Here is a 23,601-nt window from a genome sequence, read left to right on the forward strand (position 1 = left end):
GGTAACTTGCCCCGACCGGGATTCGAACCCGGGCCACCTGGTTTCGCGGCCAGACGCGCTGACCGTTACTCCACAGGTGTGGACTATTATTACTATGATGTACCGAAATACATATGAATCAGGGAATACTAAAACGTCCTAAGTCGCTATTTTTACGAAATTGATTTAATGGCGGGTAGTCATTCTTTGAAGGTAAATACAACTATGTATGCAAAAATATTCTAAGTCAAGTCTCTTTGTATGGTGATATAAGAGTTCTGTATTGCGTAGTGGAAACAAAAACGTTCTGAGTCAATGACACAGAACCATTTTGTTTCCATTGGCCAGACTGACTCGGAAGTTTTTCGTTTCTATTGGCTAGACTGTTCTCCCGGTAAATTGAAACTGTGGCAACTGAGTTTGTTTTGTAAGATTTCAATGTTAGTAAGAGATTGAAAATGGATGAAGAAAATATAAGGAGAATTAATCAATCAAAAAAGTTTTATTCATGGCTTCAGTCTGAGGTATGTCCTGACAAATCTAAAGATGAACATCATGTTCTTGCCATTGCATTCGATTATATGCAGAACATTTCATTGCCAGTTATCCCTGTACAAGGCACTTTTTATCGAGACAGCTAAATGTCAACTCATTCTGCATTCATGATGTCAAGAAAAACTATGCAAATTTATACATTTACAATGAAGGCATCGCAAAAAAAGGCCCTAATGAGGTGTGTTCTTTCGTTTTCGAATACCTTAGCTCTGTCCTAAATGATATAAAAGAAGTTCATGTTTACTGTGACAACTGTAGAGGTCAGAATAAAAGCCATGCTCTTAATAGTATATTTTTGGCCTTCACAGATTCGGAGAGAAAATTGAATAATTCTGTCCTATCAGAGGACATTCTTTTTTGCCCTGCGATAGGGATTTCGCAATTGTCAAAAGAGCCATTAAAAAACATGACAGACTTTACAGCATGCATTAGTTGACCAAAATTATTATAACTTCAAGTTTATCTAGAAAGTTTACAGTAGCAGAAGTTGAAATATGTGACATTAAAAATTGTAAAGTCTGGTAGCAAGAGTTTTACAAGAAAACATGTTTATCCGAGGAAACAAGAGGGCGACAGATACAAAAAAAGAAACGAAGTGGAATTTGGTATAAGTTCTGTAATGCATTGTACAGGGACATCACTTTATTTTTACCAACATTTTTAACATTAACCTGGCTATACTCGGAAACACTGTTGCCCCCTTCCATTACAGGAGATTGGAGTTGCTAGTGCAATATGTAAACAAATCATTTTACTGGGTATAGGAGGAGAGAAAAGTAGTGTATCCATTTATGTTGTAGGGAAATACGATATTACGATTTTCAGTTTGATCATCTCTTTTATGGAATTTATCAAAATACAGTAGAGTAGTAACATTTTTTTTTTCAAAAACTCAACTTTTCAGGCTGCTATGTTCATTATGTAATGTCTACTTTATTTAGCATATTAATTATTGATTTTAACATACAATATAGAGAGTGCATTTAAATTGAGGGGGTCATAAGTAAAGGGCTGTAAGTGCACTTAAGTTACTTTTGAGAAAATGGGGTTTAAATATTTAAGCTTTCGTAAAATCGGTGAAATTTTAATTTAAATTTTAATGTGTGATGAGATTAAAATATCCCTTTGCCACTAAAATTTTAGATACTGTAGCTTACACTGGATGCACTTAACTCACGTTATTACAAATGTCACTAGCATTCCTTTGCTTGTAGCCACCTCAATTCAAAATAAGCTAATCTGAATTTTTAAACAAGTTGCTGAAAATGGTTGCCGTTCATTACAATGCAGGCTTCAATTCTTTACGCATATTATTAAAAACATTTTGAAGCATATTCTCTGAAATTGAATTGATCGTTTCTTTAATATAATTTTTTAGTACGATATTATTAATATAGGTCCTTTCTTCTATAGAAAACGCAACCATATTTCTGAAACACACTATACACTGCAGTGTTTACTTCACTACTTGAAGACTTTGAATGAAACAGCGGCCGTAAGTTTGTGTGTCTGACGGGAGCAAGGACATTAGTGAAGGGGTGGGGGTGCAGGTACAATAAAAATGCAAGTAAAAATAAAATGATGTCCCTGTACTTATGATGGTGACACAGCTGTTAAAGGTACCATAGTCACAAGAAGCCACATTGATGGGTTATTAGTACACACGTACAAGCTATTGCACAACAGTGGCCCTCGACCATCTTTTCCAGTGCGATTAGCGTACGAGACAGGTAAAGTACATATAAAACCCCAAAAAGTACAACACATTAGATCACTATTGCCATATGTACCTCTAGCGTACACGGACTTTTATGGAGAGTTGTTAAACTTGCCCACTGGAGGCGTAGATAGCGGCGCGTAGGAGCAAGAAGTTGATTAAAATAATAAAAATTGGCCTAAAATACGTTTCTATCCAGTACACTTTGTTAAAATGTGAGTTTTAGTTGAATTATTGTTTGTACACAAAATACTTTAGACAAAATAAATATTTCATTAACAATTTTTCAATTTCTTATTAATTTTCCCTCAAGTAAACTAAAAGGTTCTACATAAGTCACACACCCCAATTTTATTTTTTTCTCATACATTTTGTTAAAATGTGAGTTTTAGTTGACACTTTTGTTCGTACACAAAACAGTCTATACAAAATAAATATTCCATTAACAATTTTTCAATTTCTTATTAATTTTCCTGAAAGTAAACTAAAAGGTTCTAAGTCAGACACCCTAATTTGAATTTTTTTTAGGTTTATAGAAGAAAAAAAGTGATTTTGGTCATCATTTGTTTAGGTCATATATTAAAATGTAATTTTTTCATATTTTTAAACAAACCCTGAAAATAAAGAATCAGTTTTTTTTTTTTTTTAGTTTTCCAAAAAACAAGGTTGGATGACTTAGAACGTTTTAGTATTCCCCGATTCATATGGAGTTTCAGTGCAGTAATTATGCGCTTCCATATGTTGAAGAATTGGTAGAAAGGAGAATATGATACAACGTAAGTAACCACTTTGTGATTGAAGATGGAGCCATATTCCGTCAGACCCCGGCCAATTAGTCACGCGTAATGAGTGCACCTCTGTACTTGTGATTGGACATTGTGTCTACTGTGACACGGTACACGAGGGTAGGCCAACAAAGGGATTCAATCCGGCATGGGAACTTGAATCCGGTGTGGCTTAGTGGGCAAAACGCTAGAACGTAAAGCTGGAAACCCGGTACCGGAGAGAATTTTTCTCCGTTCTGCCGATTCTTCATCATGAGAATTTCTAAGCTGAATATAGGAGATAAACTAGAAGCATCACTGCGCACTTATTTTCAGGTATGGACATTCGATCGCGTGTACGAGAAGTGCCATTTACCATGTGATATGGTGACGTAACGTAGACGTGATTCATAAAGGTTGTTGTTGTTTTCTAATGCCAGGCGTTTGACAATAAAGTCATTTGACCTCTTGCACTCCAATATTTTTCAAAGATATTATCATGACCAGCCAATGAAGCACAGATTTTGAGGTGTTCCGAATCCATTTCTTGGTTTGAAATGCACAATGGACAGTTAGGGACTGATATATTCCAATTCTATGCAGGTGTTTAGCCAAACAATCATGGCCTGTTGCCAATCTAAATGCAGCTACAGACGATTTTCGTGGTAAATCGGGAATTAACTGTGGATTTTGATGCAGAGAGTTCCATTTTTTCCCTTGGGATTGTGTTATCAAATTTTGTTTGTTGAAGTCTAAGTATGTAGATTTAATAAATCTCTTCACAGAGTAATACGTAGATTTAGTAACAGGTCTGTAAGTAGCAGTGCTGCCCTTCTTTGTTAAAGCATCCGCATTCTCGTTTCCCAGGATTCCACAATGGGATGGTATCCATTGGAATACAATTCTTTTATTGAGTGATATTAATTGAGAGAGCATTTTAGTTATTTCTGCTGTTTGAGATGAAGGTGTGTGTTTAGAAACTATTGATAGAATAGCTGCTTTGGAGTCTGACAATATAACTGAATTCCTAAATTTATTGATGTGGCATAGAAGATTCCTGAGACATTCACTTATTGCAATGATTTCACCATCAAAACTTGTTGTTCCATATCCAAGTGATCTATAAAGTGAGAAGAGACAGCACGTAACACCTGCACCGGCACCTTGTTCTCTGGAGATCAAGGATCCGTCGGTGTATAAATGAAGCCAGTTTTGTGGAGGGTACCTAATATTAATTGTCTCTAAAGACAATTGTTTCAGTATTTCAGTGTTTACTTCTGATTTTTAGTATTTCTTCTGTTAAATTTAGATTATATTCTATATTTAATAGAGTTAAAGGGTTTGGTTTAATTTGTAAGTTTTCTTTTAAATTCGGGATATTGATTTTCTGTTTTAATTCTTGAACAATGGATATGAAAATTTATGTGATTCATAAAGGTATAGTTGTCCTCATTGGGTGATACATGGAACATCCCTAAGCACCTTAAGCTAAAGAGGCTTTTGTGCCCGTGATAGAATAAGTTGCTTTCCGCTGTGACAGCTCTATCATCTGCCACACAATATTCCAGCATTGCAGTCACAAATGAAATTATATTTCGTCTCTGCTTTTTCACAACAAAATTACCACAAATGTAACCAGGTGAACTTGGATTGTTTACACAACGCCTCCTTTCCATTTTATTAAAGAAAAATTTAAAGTGTATTTCAAAATAATTATGGATTTCATGCTATGTGTAAAGTTGCCAATATGTGGATTGCTGTGGACTTCGTGTGAAACTCTCTCTCACACGCTCCTCATTTGCCTCACTTACTGATGGACGACCGGTTGACTTCCGCTTACAGATGCATCCCCTCGTTTTGAAGTCAGCGTACCACTTACGGATAAACACCAAATTTTCTTCTAAAATTGCGCTGTACAGTGACAACAGACTGAGATATGTGAAAATCTAGCACACAAAATGCCCTCCTGTCTTCGTTTGCAGCCATTTTTCTGTTATATCGTCTCCTAGCAACGAAATTAATAAATATGCGATAAGTTCACCAACATAACAAAAATATTTGAGTTTCTCTTTCCATTGATACCAATATCATATTTCTAAGTGTCTCCTAACGAGTCTTTCAAGTTTGTAATCGGAAAGATCATTTATAGTAACACTGTATAATTTCTGATGACATCAGTAATGCGATTCTTTGCGAACAGCATTTATTCTTTCAGAAACACTATTATTCCCTTGAAAATGAACGAAAACCTTTCATTGTGTTCTTCAGGAGAACACTGGCGCATCCATAGGAAGCTGCTGACTCCGGCCTTCCACTTCAGGATCCTCGAGCAATTTGTCGAAGTGTTCAACAACAATGCTAACATTTTACTAGAGAATCTGTCAAAACATGTCAACGGCCCTGATTTCGAAATCAGACCATATATCCAACTCTGCGCACTGGATAATATCAGCGGTAAGTATTTGAAATATTTTATATTTATATAGCGATTGAACCTAAGTTCACATAAATATTGTTGTGATATTACATAAATGTATGCTACTTACTTCATCCTCTCAAACATTCTGAGAAGAAAACTGTTAATTAGCTCATGCCATAAGTCAAACTGTGCATACAGATCTTCACACCAGATAGACAAATATAAAAAATGAGTCCCTCTTACCAGCTCTTACTGTGGAAAGGGTCTCTTACACGCAACCCAAGAACTCGCATAACATTCTCTTAGCAGTGATGATTGCAGTTTGTCTTGCTAAAAAGTGAAAAATTTAAACTTGAGATTAAAGAAATTAGTAAGGCAACTTAACAATGCAGTAGATGACTAACTGCTAAATATTAGTCTTATTACTTAGCCTACTTGTGAATATAGGTTACAAACTTTTTCAATTGTGTTTGCTTCTTATCATACAGACTCTTGTTTTTATAATCTCTACTATTTTATTGCTTATATTAATTGTTTATTTTGTCTTCTTCTCCTTCTTTCTGCTTATCTACACTGCAGGTTTGAACTCCCGACTATGAGCGTTGCTCATTCATGGCTAAATTCATTTAATTTATATTTCTGTTTTGTTTTAATATTTGGGATGGTCATTTTTGTTTGATATACTGTGTATAATAGTTTTTGTTTCTATTACATTTAATATGTATTTTTATAGTTTCATTTTTGTAATGACTATTTCGTTTATATGATGTGACTCTATTTTCGAACAATGATGTGTAATGAAATTTTGAATTCCAACCAATCACAGTCACACTTTGCGATAATTTTTGCAGCTAGATTTATCGCTATCAATTTATCGCATGGTCGTTCTTTTGTTTAGTCGTTGTCGCCAACTGTTTCCCCGTAAATTGATGACCATGAATACATTAAGATGCAACTACACGGTTAAACTTTTATTTCAACTTTAAAGCCACGAATGCAAGATTGATATTTAATATTAATTAATATATTTACGCAGTGAAGACGACGTTCAAAACGGCGCACCATGTAGACACAAAATCTTCACGCATTTTAATTGAACGTACCTTTTAAACTTGATTCTTTCAATATTCTTCTCAGATTGCACGCATAGGCGATTGGAATATTGAACTGTGTAGATGCAATTGAGTTCCGTTACACACTACAGCGAGAATGCGTTTGTCGAGCTGTAAAAAATGCTTTCGTGTAGCACTGATTGTAAGTAACGGTCGAAATAAGGCACAACTGACATTGGTCCTACTTCCACAGGTAACGTAACCTATAATTGTAGCCTATAAAATTTGTATTTTGTGAATGAAATTAAACAATTAACATCATCGCATATCAAACCCAAGGACCTTGCATAGTAATAATAAGATCTTTGATGAAACTGCCTTCCGTATGGCGTAATAAAATTCGTGTTTTATTTAGGCCTATCTATATAGAGATGGCTTCACTGTATAGCGACATATCTCTCTGTGAATACATAACCATTGGTCTATAGCTGTCCCCACTGTTACTGTTAAATTAAATTATGATTTCAGCAGATAATGAAAATGCATTTATATTATAATAATAAGAGAAAAGTGCAGTACATGTAATTAACATTGTTAAACCTGTATTTCGCTTTTCGCAATTGGCATTACTGAATACTAACATCGAATTTCTTTATTGCAGTAATAGATATTCATCTACGAGTATTTCAACTTCACAATGTCTGAATAGGTTAAGTATTCGTTAATATACAATTATTAACATTTTGTGATCGAATTTTAGGGATATATTATTTACATTTTTATTTCATTCACGAAATAGTCCTCGTAAATGTCACTCGAAGTCTGAGATTTCCCAGATAAATCCACTCGCTTCGCCAGTTCTCTCATGTGTATCTTGTTAAACATATACAGTATATGTCCATGGTAATTCTAAACATTACCTAGAAATAATTTAACAACCGGTTCGTCCGAACCGGTCGAATATCACCACTGAACAACGCCATATCATCAGTAAATCTTATACACTTTATTCTTCTTTCTCCTACTATCAGTCCTTCCAAGTTCTGGAAACAGTTTTTCACTAACTCCTCCAAGTATATGTTGAACAGGATAGGTAATAAAAGTTATCCTTGCCGTACTCTTCCCCCTATTTCACTTTCTTCTGACATTTCTTCTCCAAGTAGATGTTGAACAGGATAGGTAATAAAGGTTGTCCTTGCCGTACTCTTCCCCCTATTTCACTTTCTTCTGATATTTCTTCTCCAAGTAGATGTTGAACAGGATAGGTAATAAAGGTTATACTTGTCGTACTCTTCCCCCTATTTCACTATCTTCTGACATTTCTTCTCCAAGTAGATGTTGAACAGGATAGGTAATAGAGGTTATACTTGTCGTACTCTTCCCCCTATTTCACTTTCTTCTGACATTTCTTCTCCAAGTAGATGTTGAACAGGGTAGGTGATAAAGGTTATACTTGTCGTACTCTTCCCCCTATTTCACTTTCTTCTGACATTTCTTCTCCAAGTAGATGTTGAACAGGATATATAATAAAGGTTATACTTGTCGTACTCTTCCCCCTATTTCACTTTCTTCTGACATTTCTTCTCCAAGTAGATGTTGAACAGGGTAGGTGATAAAGGTTATCCTTGTCGTACTCTTCCCCCTATTTCACTTTCTTCTGACATTTCTTCTCCAAGTAGTTGTTGAACAGCATAGGTAATAAAGGTTATCCTTGTCGTACTCTTCCCCCTATTTCACTTTCTTCTGACATTTCTTCTCCAAGTAGATGTTGAACAGGATAGGTAATAAAGGTTATCCTTGTCGTACTCTTCCCCCTATTTCACTTCCTTCTGACATTTCTTCTCCAAGTAGATGTTGAACAGGATAGGTAATAAATGTTATCCTTGCCGTACTCTTCCCCCTATTTCACTTTCTTCTGACATTTCTTCTCCAAGTAGATGTTGAACAGGGTAGGTAATAAATGTCATCCTTGTCGTACTCTTCCCCCTATTTCACTGTCTTCTGACATTTCTTCTCCAAGTAGATGCTGAACAGCGTAGGTAATAAAGGTTATCCTTGTCGTACTCTTCCCCCTATTTCACTTCCTTCTGGCATTTCTTCTCCAAGTAGATGTTGAACAGGATAGTAATAAAGGTTATCCTTGTCGTATTCTTCCCCCTATTTCACTTTCTTCTGACATTTCTTCTCCAAGTATATGTTGAACAGGATAGGTAATAAATGTTATCCTTGTCGTACTCTTCCCCCTATTTCACTTTCTTCTGACATTTTTTCTCCAAGTAGATGTTGAACAGGATAGGTAATAAAGGTTATCCTTGTCGTACTCTTCTCCCTATTTCACTTCCTTCCGACATTTTTTCTCCTATCCTGACTTTGACACTACGACTTTAAACGTTACGTTTGGATTTGTCTTTCAGAAACGTCTATGGGTGTGACTCTGAATGCTCAGCGAGGAGAAAATACGGAATACGTTAAAGCCGTTCGCAGGTAAGATAAACGGTAACTAATGTATAATTAAAATATATACCCCTTCTCTTATCTCGCAATTAGAGACGAGATTTATATGAAATTCAGTATCTGTCAAGACGACAGGTTGTTAGTTACCATATCGTTTGTGGTAAAAGTGAACGTAATATACAATAATTCTACCATTGTGAGAAGTAGGAAAGGACTTAACATTGCTTGGTTTTTTGGAAGACCGGGCCCGGGTTGGACTCGTGCACATATGCACAAATTTGGCTCATTGTACTCTCTATATAGGGGTAAGGAGTATAAGTACCGTCCTTTGCGTTTGTGACTCTGAATGGCTTACATACTATTATGTGTTTCATTCTTCATATACCATTAATGTTGTTTCTTGTGTCTGCAGCATGGGCAATATATTTATTCAAAGACTACCAAAACCGTGGATATATCCTGACTTCATTTTCTCGCTTACATCTAGAGGAAAAGAACAAAAGAGGTGTCTCTCTATACTGCATGGACTTAGCAAATCTGTCGTCAAGGCCAGGAAGGAACAAATGCAAAAATCGAAATTCCAAACTTCAGAAGACTCTGCTGAAGACCAGTGCGGTAAGTAGCTGATTCTGTATCATTCAGAACTTTTAATTCTATATCCACACAGATCATAGATGACTGGTCTGCAATCCCTGCTTATAACTGATATAAATACAAATTCTACATCTAAGGAGTAATTCGAAAATTCGTGGCACCAATGTTAGTATTCAACTCCCCCAGCGGTGACCAATGTAAACTGATAGTATGAGATGGAGTCATGGCCGATATGAATCTTATTTATAATCTACATGCAATGATTGTACTAAGACTGTTATCTGCAATGCAACGCCCTGATGCCAACAAAATGTAGATAAGAGCAGAAGCCACTCAAAATTATCTTGATTGCTATGCTTATGAAGGTATAATAATCACTTATTCTGTTCTAATTGGAATGCATGTGGATGAGGCATATTGCAATCACTTCTTGGACGCCAGAAAAGCCGAAATCTCTTGAATACCTATCCCATTGTGCTTCACGATGATACTCGTCACGTGGTTGCCCAAGTGATTAATTTATTTACTTAACAAGTGGAACTGCACAATTCTAGAGCATCCTCCGTATTCTCCGGATATGAGTTTTTCTTGCAACTACGACTTATTTCATAAAATGAAAAAAACCACTGAGAGGAGCAAGCTTTAGAAATAGAAAGGCCAATATTAACAGTTGTAGAGTGATCAATCAGAAGCTTAGAGCAAAGTGACGCTATGGCAGCCATCTCCTTCCAGAGGTGATGCTGGAGGAGGTTACTTTTCAGAATTATAATTATGTCAATTGCGGATAAATAAGCTTTGATTTTAATTAAAGTATTGGTACCAATTTTGAAATATTCTGGTAGATAGAGAGACTTGCGGAGTATCATGCTACTTCAACATTCAGAATATCAGATTTTTACGTCTGGTATTCCACCATCTTAAAATATTCAGAGAGAGAAAAAGAGAATGAAGGGAGTCCTACAAAAGAATAAATGGATAGACACCACACACACACGCACGCGCACACACACACATGGGGCATGTTGAAATATATATTGAAATAAACACACATACGCAGACCGACGGTCCTCTGAACGGACAGATGGACGGATGGACAGAGAGACTGATAGAAACCAACATCGATTCCTAGTCTGGAAATGGAAACATATCCTCCCACTGTAACTAGACATGATGTGTTCTTACCTTTTGTTGAGTTTGAAAATATGATTGGCTATGTCGGATACAATGTGAAGATGCTAGTTAATTATTTATGCTCGACCATGCCGAAATGTAGTAATTATACACCTGGTAGTAGCCCCTTAATGCACCTCATTAAAGTACACCTATTCATTATAGTTCAGTGTTCAGCCAATGACAAATCACCATTGTACCATTATAAAACCGCAAGTATCGATTATTCTCGGATATGCAATGGAAAGACAATTAGCGAAAAGTCACGGAGGCTGGAAATCCAATACTGTCGCAGAAGGTTATGTTCTGTTATTATAATAATTAGCGTTAATTGTAAATAATATTCAAATAAACTCAATTTGTCATCTCGTTTTTTCAATTCTAAATCAATTTCCGGGTTATGTCAAGACTAATGTTCATCTTATTCTCTACGTTATATCAAGGTCAATGACATTCGGCCTCGGAAAAAATCAACACTTTCGCGTCTGCGCGCATCTCTCAATTCAGGTCAGTTCGCTACTCACTTACATAACCATAACATGACCTACTTTTGAATAATTTCAAGTTAGAAATATGGTCGAGCATAAAAACTCGTATGAAACTTGCCTACAATGGTAATTAAGACGCTCGTATGAAAATTATGAAACTCGCTTGCGCTCGTTTCATAAACAAACATACTTGCGTCTTACTGTAATTACTACCATTATAGGCTCGTTGCATAATGTACTATTATTAGTGTCCAGTGAAAGATTAATTATCTGAGCAAAAGTAAATATTTCAAATTATTTCCCAAGTTTAATCACCCTTTTAAATTTTCTCAGGCATTAAGCACCGGTTGGCGTTGCTTGATTTGATGCTTGAAGCTTCAGATGACGGGTTCAAACTGACGGACGAAGAAATAAGGGAAGAAGTAGACACATTCATGTTCGAGGTGAGAATCTCAACTTCACTCATTTCACAGTTAATAATGTTAACTTCAAAATTTTTGGGTGTAGTAATCTATTACACGAGTGAAATGAATGTATTACTTCTTCAGGGCTATGATACAACCACGGCAGCTCTGTCGTTCGCACTTTGGAATTTGTCGAAGCACCCAGATATCCAGGTGAGCATTGTCAACGAATTTGATTAGGAACGTTTTTTTGTATTATGGCTACAAAACATGACCTTTAATTCATTCGTCGAGTGATGTGACAAGAAGCTGTTCTCACAGAATATCTGATGTATTGTCTTTCCACTTAATGCGAATACATTCCACAGAAATTATGATCTCAATGTCTTCACATAAAAAAACTGTTTCGAAAATCACTTTCTTCACTGGTGTGGAGAACACCATGGTGCCGGACCTTGAATTCTCAGAAGTAACAATTATTATTCAATCCTATATACTCGTATTTGCAGTTTTAAGCACTTTTATTCTAAAGTAGTTAAATGCATAAGATATTAAAATATGTAATAACAAGTGAACCATTTAGCAACAATTACTCAATGAACACAAAACGATTAAAGAAATTAAATATATTAAAAATTTGAACATAAAACATAAAAATGTTTGGAGTTTACGTCAAAAGAGGCTTTTCAACCAAATCAATTGCAGCCTAGAATTTGCCCTTTCCGATTTTTATTTATTATTGGGCTACTGCCGATGCCATATTTATGCTGACGACATACAAATATATCTGCATATTCGACCTAACTACATTAGTGACGCTACAACTAAAGTTAATGATAACTTTATTTCAATATCCTTATGGTCGAAAACGCGCAAGTAAATCGCAAGCTATCTTAATAGAACATCAAAGATCGAAGTGTGACAAACAAAATTTGCCACCGATAAAATTGTACATAATTCTACTATTCCATACAGCTCGACCGTGAAGAACCTTGGCATTTATATGTATTGTCACTGGAATGGAATGAACAAGTGAATCGCACTTGTAAAAAATATTTTCTATTATTCACTCATTAAAGCGACTGAAGCACTTTGTTCCTGACAAATTAAAATTAATCCTTGTACAAACACTCGTGATGCCACACTTCGATTACTGCGATATTATATTAAGTAACCTAAATGCAAATTTGAGCAACAGGCTACAACGTGTGCATAATGCGTGCCTCCGTTATATTTGCAATATTCGTAAGTATGATCATGTTCCCCGTCTTTCCAAAATCTGTCTTGGCTATCAGCGTATTCCGAAACTCACCGGACTGGTGGACAACAATGACGTCACGCTGCAGCGAAATAGGAACAAAACTGCTGGAAGGATCGATGGCTGTCATGGCGACTGTATAACTTGTTGTCTGTGCTACCCTAGCAAAATTTTGCGAAATGTCCGTACTGCCATCTCGTTCAAAGAAAAGGGAGCATAAACAATTTATTTCTTGAAACGGTAGTAGTAACTGGTCCGTGGACATGTTCGCTCATAAGCCATTAACATATTGTTTTTACATTGTGCTCATTACAAACAATACAGGAGAACTAAAGCAGAACACACCACCATGACACAACAGTGCACGATGTCATTCGTCTGCTAATTCCCGCCTTATACAAGAACCAATTAGATTCACTGATGGCGGCTGATGGAGACTGCCACCACATCTGGAAGTTGATGGCACCGGTGCGACACCGGTGGAGCATAAGTGACGCCATCGGTGAAATTCGGAACACCGTGATGCCATCAGATTGCTCAGCGCTGAGATTCGGAATACGCTCTAAGGCTAAGTGACGACGAGCTTATTTCAAATTCTGAGCACCACTACCCCAATCTATTTGGCCTCTCGTTTTCAAAATTTATCCGCATATCATCAGGTAAGTACCAGGTCTCATCATAACAATTTACTCATTGTACCCTACCACAAGACATCTTTATTTTCTTCATCAGTTGCTAGAAATTGGAACTCGCTTCCGAGTGATGTAAGGGGTTGCTGGACAATAACTTCACTTAGGTCCAAATTACATAAATTCTTACTTAACAGATTAATTACTGATTAATATTTGTTACTTATAATGAAACTAACATCTGTCCATTCTTATTATTATCGTTAATTTCTCTAAATAGAATACAAAACATCTAATGGCAAAATATCATTACATTAATATTCTCATTACATAAATATATTTTAGATTTATAAATTTTCTCCCTATAACATAGTTTTAGTAAACTTATATTAAATTAATTCTCATCCCTTTACTAGCTATCTCAAATTAATAATAAATGACTGAATTAATTTAGCTCATAAATTAAATTACTACTTCATCTAAATTTAAATAAGCGTGTACTAGTCGTTAAAATTTAACTGAAGAATATTGCTGGAGAATCTTTTAAGTATAGTGTAAATATTCGTAATTTAAATAGATATTGTATTGATTAAGGCTGCTTGAGTGGAAGAGAAGGCCTTATGGCCGTAACTCTGCCAGCGAAAATAAAACATTGTATTGAAGAAACATCACGAAGGATGATGGACCTGTAGGGGTATTGTCCGAGAATAGTTTGAAGATTAAGAAACAGAATTTTACAGAGGGTCTCTTGCAAACTCGTGCCTAGTTTGGAAAAATGTATAAACGTTCTCGGAAACTATGCAACAAATGTAGTCACCTGTATGTTGATTGACACAGTAATTTCAACTGTTGTGCAATTTGTAAACGAAATTGTTATAAAAGAGTGGAACCTTAGCTTTTGTATCATCAACCCAATATCCGGTAATTTCATTACTATAGATTTTTGTTATTGTAGGTTTAACTTGTAATTCAGTAAATACAAAAATATTCTTTGTTCTTAACTTCTATGATAGAATGTCTAGCTTTCATTAATCAGGTAATCTTGTCGTACTTTAATTTTTATTGCAATTGTAATTGTAAATTTAATGTTAATTGTAATTTTATTGTTCATATTATAGTTGTAATCTCCTGTTAGAGGGGCAGAGAAGGCCTGACGGCCTTATCTCTACCAGGTTAAATAAATAAATAAATACTACTAAATACTACTACCATATATTATAATGATTTTCACTTCTATTACAGGAAAAAGCGGTTGTTGAACTAAAGGAGATCTTCGGTGATTCTGATCGAAACCCGACATCTTATGATCTTCAGAACATGAAATATTTGGAAATGGTGATTAAGGAAACATTACGCCTGTACCCCAGTGTTCCATTATTTGGGCGAGAACTAGCAGACAACATGTCCTTTGGTAGGTGTTCATAGATCTGCTTTGGAATCGTGATGTTTGAAGTCCTGTAAGATGTCCAAACGGTACAAGTGTGCATTACAGGTGACTACATCGTGCCTGCTGGAGCTATTGTATTGTTTTTACCGTTCATGACGATGCGAAGAGCCGATATTTATCCTGATCCTGAGAAATTTGATCCAGATCGTTTCCTGCCAGAGAACTGCGTTGGAAGACATCCGTTCAGCTACATACCTTTCTCTGCTGGCCCCAGAAACTGCATAGGTACGTATTATATATAAAATATGAAATCTGAGATTTTAAGATTAGCTTATATTACCAGCTGCGTCTCAAGATATATTTCTGACGTTTCGGAATTAATAATATCTTCCATGATCACGGTCAAGTTACCTAAGATGTAAAGGACCCGGCATTATGCTGTTTTTGTTACGATTTACTCGCCTATGAAAGAAGATACAGAACTCTAAATTCAAAGGATGTGGACACGTTGTTTTTTAGAATAAGAGGTAAATTTATTTGTTCATACAGGGTGAAAAGTAATTAAACCGACAATCTCCATGAGATTTTATGAGATACCAAAAAAACGGTTTTCTCTAATATCATATTTTCTTCAGGGACTTTATTAAACCGGCAGAGACGTATGTGTTTTTCAGTTCATGACTTACTTACTTACTTACTTACTTACTGGCTTTTAAGGAACCCGGATGTTCATTGCCTCCCTTACATAAGCACGCCATTGGTCCCTATCCTGAGCAAGATTAATCCAGTCTCTACCATCATATCCCACCTCCCTCAAATCCATTTTAATATTACCCTCCCATCTACGTCTCGGCCTCCCCAAAGATCTTTTCTCCTCTGGCCTCCCAACTAACACTCTATATGCATTTCTGGATTCGCCCATACGTGCTACATGCCCTGCCCATCTCAAACGTCTGGATTTAATGTTCCTAATTATGTCAGGTGAAGGATGCAATGCGTGCAGCTCTGCGTTGTGTAACTTTCTCCATTCTCCTGTAACTTCATCCCTCTTAGCCTCAAATATTTTAATAACAACCTTATCCTCAAAAACCCTCAATCTCTGTTCCTCTCTCAAAGTGAGAGTCCAAGTTTCACAGCCATACAGAACAACCGGTAATATAACTGTTTTATAAATTCTAACTTTCAGATTTTTTGACAGCAGACTAGATGACGAAAGCTTCTCAACCGAATAATAACAAGCATTTCTCATATTTATTCTGCCTTTAATTTCCTCCCGAGTGTCATTTATATTTGTTACTGTTGCTCCAAGATATTTGAATTTTTCCACCTCTTCGAAGGATAAATCTCCAACTTTTATAGTTCCATTTCGTACAATATTCTGATCACGCGACATAATCATATACTTTGTCTTTTCGGGATTTGCTTCCAACCCTATCTCTCTACTTTCAGTTCATGACTACTCTACAAATTAACATCGTGTGCGTGACTACTTGAACAATTTCCAGGGAAGTGGATTGGTGGAGACAGATGCGTAATCTTGTTTACGCAACCTCAGTTGAATCAGAAGATGACCTGGTGGCAGGGGAAATAGACGATAATCCTGAATCTTTAATTAAACGAATTAGGCTGTCATAATATGTGATCAGGGCTACAACTTATGGAGCTACGGAGAAACGTTTCGATTGCACTGTAGAATCCTTAACAGATAACATTTTACGCGCACAAGAGCGCACTGGTGAGGCTGTCAAGACAAAAGTCGTGGTTACACCATTATGTTCAAAGTGGAAAAGACTTTCTGCCAAGATAGTGTTGGTTGCTTGAACCTGGATCTTACAAACTCACAATTTTTACACTAAATTTTGTCCGGCTAACTCATATGATGTTGAACGACCATTTTGAGCATTCAAAAACATTCTTATAGATAGCAAAATATGACAATAGAAAATCTATTAGTTGTGTTCTACAACCAAAAAAAGTAAGGTAAACAAAGAAATAAAGCGTACATATTAAATCCTAATGTCAATGCATCGAGCCTATAATGGTAGTTTATTTTATTGGGTTATTTTACGACGCTGTATCAACATCTAGGTTATTTAGCGTCTGAATGAAATGAAGATGATAATGACGGTGAAATGAGTCCGGAGTCCAGCACCGAAAGTTACCCAGCATTTGCTCGTATTGGGTTGAAGGAAAACCCCGGAAAAAACCTCAACCAGGTAACTTGTCCCGACCGGGATTCGAACCCGGGCCACCTGGTTTCGCGGCCAGACGCGCTGACTGTTACTCCACAGGTGTGGACTATATAATAATGGCAGTAATTAAGACGGGAGTATGTTTGCTTATGAAAGGAGCGCAAGCGAGTTTCATAATTTTCATACGAGCGTCTTAATTACCATTATAGGCAAGTTTCATACGACTTTTTATGCTCAACCACATTTCTATCTTGAAATAGTCATAAGTATTCATGTTATGGCTATCTAAGTGAAGAGTGGAACTGACTTTCTAAATTGTGAGATGTGCGCAGACGCGAAAGTAATGATTTTTTCCGAGTGATGAATGTCATTGACCTTGATATAATCTAGAGAATAACACGAACATTAATATTGATATAAGGTGGAAATTGATTTAGAATTGAAAAACGAGATGAGAAATTGAATTTATTTGAATATTATTTACAATTAACGTTAATTATTATAGTAACAGAACATAACTTTCTGAGGCAGTATTGGATTTCCAGCCTCCGTGACGTTTCGCTAATTGTCTTTCGATTGCATATCCGAGAATAATCGATACTTGCGGTTTTATAATGGTACAATGATGATTTGTCATTGGTTGAACACTGAACTATAATGAATAGGTGTACTTTAATGAGGTGCATTGAGGGGCTACACCAGGTGTATAATTACTACATTTCGGCATGGTCGAGCATAAAAAAATATATAGTATACCTATCTGACATTATAATTCACGTTTTATTTTCTTCTCAACAATTGATTTTTCATGTTTTTACATCTGCCCTGTTTTATTCTGCACATTACAGTGTTTCTGTGCATATACATGCTGGTCCTACAATCGTCATGCTGCATCAGCCGTGTAAAATAAAAGGTGACATTGCATATTTTGTATCCCACAGGTCAGAAGTTTGCTATGCTGGAGATCAAATGTACGATGTGTCAAGTGCTGAGGAAATTCAAACTCCTGGAAAGCGACTGCAATGAAGAAGTCCAGTTCTCAATAGATTTTGTAATGAAAACTTGGAAACCACTGAAAATAAAACTAACAAACAGAAGTAGCAGTTCTCATTGAACTGTTTTTGTAATAGAATGAAACTTTCTACATTCTGAATTTTCCCAGTTCATTCGTTCAGTGGTGATAAATGTTACGATTACATGGGAAATACAGTTTTTTTTTTTTAGTTTTGTTTGAAAACTGATCAATTTAACAATAAAGAGAGTGAACACAATGTGTTTCCATGATTATAAACATTTAGGTCCTATTACTGAAAAACTACGCTAGATACAGGGGTGCGGTTTTCAGCTAATGATACTTCAACCTCCTAAGTTTTCATGGATTTACCTTAACATGTGCTCCGTTTGTTGCCCAAAGAACGTCAGACCGTAACTCGATTTCATTGTCATGTTTTCGCCAAAATCTCAATTTTTCGACTCCCGAATCGGAACATCGTGTTTGTTAACTTTCCCGGAGGTATGAAAGATTGTCATCAGAAAAACGAACTTGCTTAAGGTAATCACTATGTCGTTCAATTTCTTCTAAATTATCCACAGCAAATGCAGCACTTCGGCGACGGTCGTCTGGCATGAATTGCACTTTATACGCGTGGAACTGCAGTCGTTTGTGAAAAATGTTAATCACAGTACTCTGAGGTACAGATCTCTGCCTCTGTGCAACGTCACATTTGCATCGGTAAGGTGAGGCGAGGGAGGAGAGTTGTAATGCTTTCCAATGCGCTGACACCTACGTTGTAAGATAAGCCACTTGAAATTTAACGGCCACTGACCAGCAGAGATATAATCCGAGATCTGTACGCCATGTTCTTTTGAGAGACGAAGAGTCGATTCGATCGAACAGCGTTCTAAAGCTGTGCGAACAACTTCAACAGTCTATCCTGTACTTCTAGGCATACCAATCTCTGTTCTCCAACACTGCCAGTATTTTTAAATTTGATGGTCTCAATTTATGGTGGATTTTGTCCATACTCCTTACAGAAGTGTCGCCGAACCACAAAAAACATTGCGATTTTCCTGCATAGAAGCCATTGAATTGAAATGAACGACACAATGACTATCTTAAGTAAATTTGAAAGACATGTTGGTTCAGAAAAGTGTGAATACAATTAATAAATATATATAATATAATAAATTTTCAGTCAAATACACTTTTCAATTTGTGAGGTCAGATAATCTGTTACATCACAATATTTAATACGAAGTCACTAATATTTTCGACTTTAAAAAGTCATCTTCAGGTGCATGAGATGCAAACAATTTTTAAAAATAGGTGATAAGTTGATCTAACAATTAATAATATAGTATGTAATGCACGTGCTGGCATTTACAATTATATAAGTTTCGTGTCTCTTGAGGTAAACTGTACATGGTAAAGCTGAACACTGATGCTAGATTCTCGTATGTATATAAGACAAGGAAAGGCACAGCATGATATTAACGTTATACAATTAAGGCTAAATATTCTCATTAGGTCATATCATTAAAATTAAATTTGTACAGTTTGATATTAACTATGTTAAAATGTTAAATATAATGTATGAATTTAAAAGAGATGGAGAAAGCTGTGGTGCAAATGCTGATGGCAGAAGAGCACGCAGTCTAATTCGTCGTGGTGAATGCCATAGTTGTATAGTTGTTCAGTTGTTTGCATCCAGACAAGGAGGCGTGTTTCACCCGACGTTACATGTTTGATATTTAATTGAAGTGGAATATAACTATTAATAAAAATGAAACTGAATCAACAAAGCCTTGACTAGTAATCGTCCATAGAGTTCAATGAAGATTGTATAATTGGCACAACTGGTAACAAGACAACACCTGATCATAACACACTACTGCCATCTAGCGGAATATTTGTAATGATGAGATGGTACAATAATACCTTTTCAAGGTAGTTTAGTATTTTAGTAAGTCAATTAATATTTTATTGTATGAGAGTAGGGTACTTTATTTGTTCTAATTTTATATACTTTTTTCTAATGGTGTAATAATCAATTAAATCCCACTCGAGTTTTGATTTTATCTAGTCCTAAATAAATCAGAACCTCTAGTGAGATTACTGTAGATAAAATGAATGAAGATGAATAAGTGTGACTGAGTTTTAATAATATAATAAAATCTGTTCGCAAAGTGCAGTCGTAGAGAACGGTTGTGTAGTAAGCAGCATATACAAGTATGTTAGCGTGTGAAGAAAGTATGGGCGATGACCTAAATTCTTACAGGGCGCGAATGGGGTGCTTCAAAGCAGGGCAGTGTTGCAGATGTTCAAAAGGTGAATATGCTATAATGTCGGATAGCATCAACATATTTGTGGCCGCGGCTGTTTTATCAGTTCTACTGATTATTGGAAATGTGGAGTTAAACCCTGGTCCTGGAGATACAGAAGGAAGAGTCTACAGCAGCCGTGGCGAAAATGCGATCGTGCGCCGAGCCACTGTGTAACCTGCAACGTGCATAGCACCTATGAAGGGAGGCGGACACCCGAAGGGGAAGTGAAGCAACTGTCTGACTTATTAACGGATTTTCATTTTCCTTACGTCAAGCACTTAAATATAATTTTATATAGTATAAGGCTACAAACTAATGTTTAGTACGTGTAACGAAGAAAGAAATGAACAAGAAAACATAGGACACATTATCACAACCTAAAATTAATTGTCTTCACAATGTCTCTGCGACAGAGTTTCAAAATCAGGAATTATGTCACTTACTGCCAGTCGTAGTTGATCACGAAGGTATCTGTCTGTCAGTCGTGACCTAAATTTGGTTTTTACTATTTTCATTGTTGAAAATAATTTTTCACAAACGTAAGTTGTAGCGAACGTGGCTTCAAAAGAGCAAGCGAAAGAACGAAGGTTCGGATATTTATTTTTTGGCAAAGATTTGAAAAGTTCAACATTTGTCAAGTTCTTACATCTAGCTTTCATTTAGCATCACATTGTAAATATGTGAGTTTAAATTGAAGGTCTAACCGCATTATTCGTACATCTGCTGAAAACGGATCGACGTACAGAGATGATGATGATGATGATGATGATAATGACAACACTTAACCTTTTAATGTTTCATGAGTAACATGTAGTATAATGCCGTTTTATGTTATGCAACCCTTTTCCTAGTAATATTTGTGAACAAATCATACATTTAATATTCTCATCATATTTGCAGCAAAAAAATGCGCCCTCCCATCCTACTTGGAACTTTCGTTTTTTGTAGAGGTACATGGTTTCGAGAGAGACTTGCGACGATACGCTACTCGCAGATCAGAGACAAATACAAATGGAACGGAGTGAGCGAGAGGGTGGGGGTTAGGGGTGGTAGGATGCAAAGGAAATGCACAGCTATCATTGCGAGCCATAATGTGCTCGTGAGTCGCATTTTCGCCACGGCTGGTCTACAGTGATGAAGTGTTTCAAAGAGAATGGATAGACTATATGAAAGAAACGAGAGAAGACAGACTAAAGGCAAGTGTTCTACTAAACAAAGTAGCAAGTGATATAGATGCATTAGTAAACAGATACACTGAAGTGGAAAAGAAGTTAAAGGAGTTTATCCAAGAGCAGGTGATGTTAAAATCGATAGTTAAAAAATGGGAAAATGATAGTAGAATTAATAACATTGTAATTTATGGTGTTGAAGAGCGCAATATGAAAAAGGAATTGATACTGGTTTCGTAGTGTTAGAATTATTAACTAAGTATTTCAGTCTAAACTTGGACATAAATGCGATTAATAACGCGTATAGAGTCGGTAACGGAAAAAAAAGACCAATTATTGTGAAATTGAACAGTTACTTTATCAAAGAGCACATCATTGCCAATACGCGTCAACTCAAAGGCACAAATATATTCATAGAAAATGACTTTGCAAAAGAAATTAGAGAGAAAAGAAAGAAACTAATTCCAATATTAAAAGAAGCTCGAGGTAAAGCATTGAGGGCAACTTTAGTAAAAGATAAAATGAAGATAAACGGAAACATAGTTAACGTAGAGGCCTTAAATAATCAATTCACTGAGGATTTATTCAGTTGCTGCAACAAGAACAGAAATAACGAAATAGAGACTTGTGGATATAGAGCATCATCGACACCACACGTAAACAGAAGTGCATCACGAAACAGGAAGTCTAGAAGCGTAGAGAGGACTGATAAGAAAAGTAACTCATCAGTAGTAGTAGTAGTATTTATTTATTTAACCTGGTAGAGATAAGGCCGTCAGGCCTTCTCTGCCCCTCTACCAGGAGATTCCAACTACAATATCAACAATAAAATTACAATTAGTATTAAATTTACAATTACAATTACAAATAATATTACAATTAGTATTAAATTTACAATTACAATAAAATCAAAGTACGAAAAGATTACCTGAATAATTAAAGCTAGATAATTTATCATAGAGAAACAAAGAATATTTTATATTTACTGAATTACAAATTAAATCTAGAATAACAAAATTGTATAGTGATGAAATTACTGAATATTGAAATATTTTGTGATAGATTAAAGAAACTATTTACAAGTAATCAATTACTGACCAAGTGCCTAGTAAGTCTTCGTTTGAATTCAATTTTATTTCGACAGTCCCTGATGCTAGCAGGTAGCGAATTCCAGAGTCTTGGCAGGGCTATTGTGAAAGAAGATGAGTATGAGGAGGTGCGATGGGATGGTATTGTTAGTGGGCAGAAGGAATCAGAAATAACAAATAGAAGAATTGATGAGCTTACGGGAGTGAATGATATTAGAGCATACCTAAATAAACTAGACAGCACTGTTTTCACAGATCCCTTTAGAAGGAAGAAGAGTGAAGAAGGAAAACCTAGTATGGAAGAAGAGGCTGGAACCAGTGAAGTTGCTGTTTAGGGAGCTGGGGCACAGACTGAGAGAATGACCAGTGAGGGTAGTCTGAGGCGCGCAAGTGAAAATACAAGGAGAAGCGATTGTGGATCAACCGGCAAAGTCAGCGCAAGTGAAGATCAATTAATAAGAATGCCACATGCCGTTGGTAGTACGGGGTGCGCGAGAGGAAGTGCTACAATTTGGAGGAGCTGTGCGATACCGACCGATGAAGTAGAAGCAGGTGACGAACAGTTAATAAGAGGTAAAATGACAAATAGAAACTCTAACAGAAATAAAGTAGATTCAATAAAAACTATAGATACTGAACGAAACCACCTACTAAGAGATAGGCATCAACAAAGATTAAATTTTCCTAAAATCAGAAAAACTTATTATTAATTAAATAAGATAAGAAGACAGGTTTTGAAAATAAGATAGAATTACGTCAAGGTCTTTAAAATAATAATAAAAAATTTAAAATAGAGAATTAATGTAGTTATTAATGTGTTCCGATAGCTATATTAATTAGTAAAAGTTCAGAAGAAAATTTGACTTTATAAATTGGTTAACTAATATATTTTAATTTCAATAAGAATGTAATTATAATAAATTTATTAGTCATCATAATAGCAATGAATCGATAATGA

At 35.9% G+C, this 23,601-nt stretch overlaps 1 protein-coding gene across 1 annotated transcript in view; it reads left to right on the forward strand.

Annotated features, from left to right (window-relative positions):
- The window catches only part of LOC138694895 (cytochrome P450 4C1-like), a 33,405-nt gene extending 14,445 nt beyond the window's left edge, over positions 1-18,960 (forward strand). The window contains exons 5-12 of the mRNA XM_069819068.1: positions 5,284-5,469; positions 8,901-8,970; positions 9,353-9,555; positions 11,526-11,635; positions 11,741-11,809; positions 14,726-14,894; positions 14,976-15,155; positions 18,004-18,960. Of these exons, the coding sequence (XP_069675169.1) occupies positions 5,284-5,469; positions 8,901-8,970; positions 9,353-9,555; positions 11,526-11,635; positions 11,741-11,809; positions 14,726-14,894; positions 14,976-15,155; positions 18,004-18,176 (1,160 nt within the window). The 3' untranslated portion in view covers positions 18,177-18,960. The remainder of the gene's footprint in view (positions 1-5,283; positions 5,470-8,900; positions 8,971-9,352; positions 9,556-11,525; positions 11,636-11,740; positions 11,810-14,725; positions 14,895-14,975; positions 15,156-18,003) is intronic.
- Positions 18,961-23,601: the final 4,641 nt, after the last annotated feature.

The sequence above is a fragment of the Periplaneta americana genome, chromosome 2 (assembly GCF_040183065.1).
Source record: "Periplaneta americana isolate PAMFEO1 chromosome 2, P.americana_PAMFEO1_priV1, whole genome shotgun sequence".
Classification (NCBI taxonomy): Eukaryota; Metazoa; Arthropoda; class Insecta; order Blattodea; family Blattidae; genus Periplaneta; species Periplaneta americana.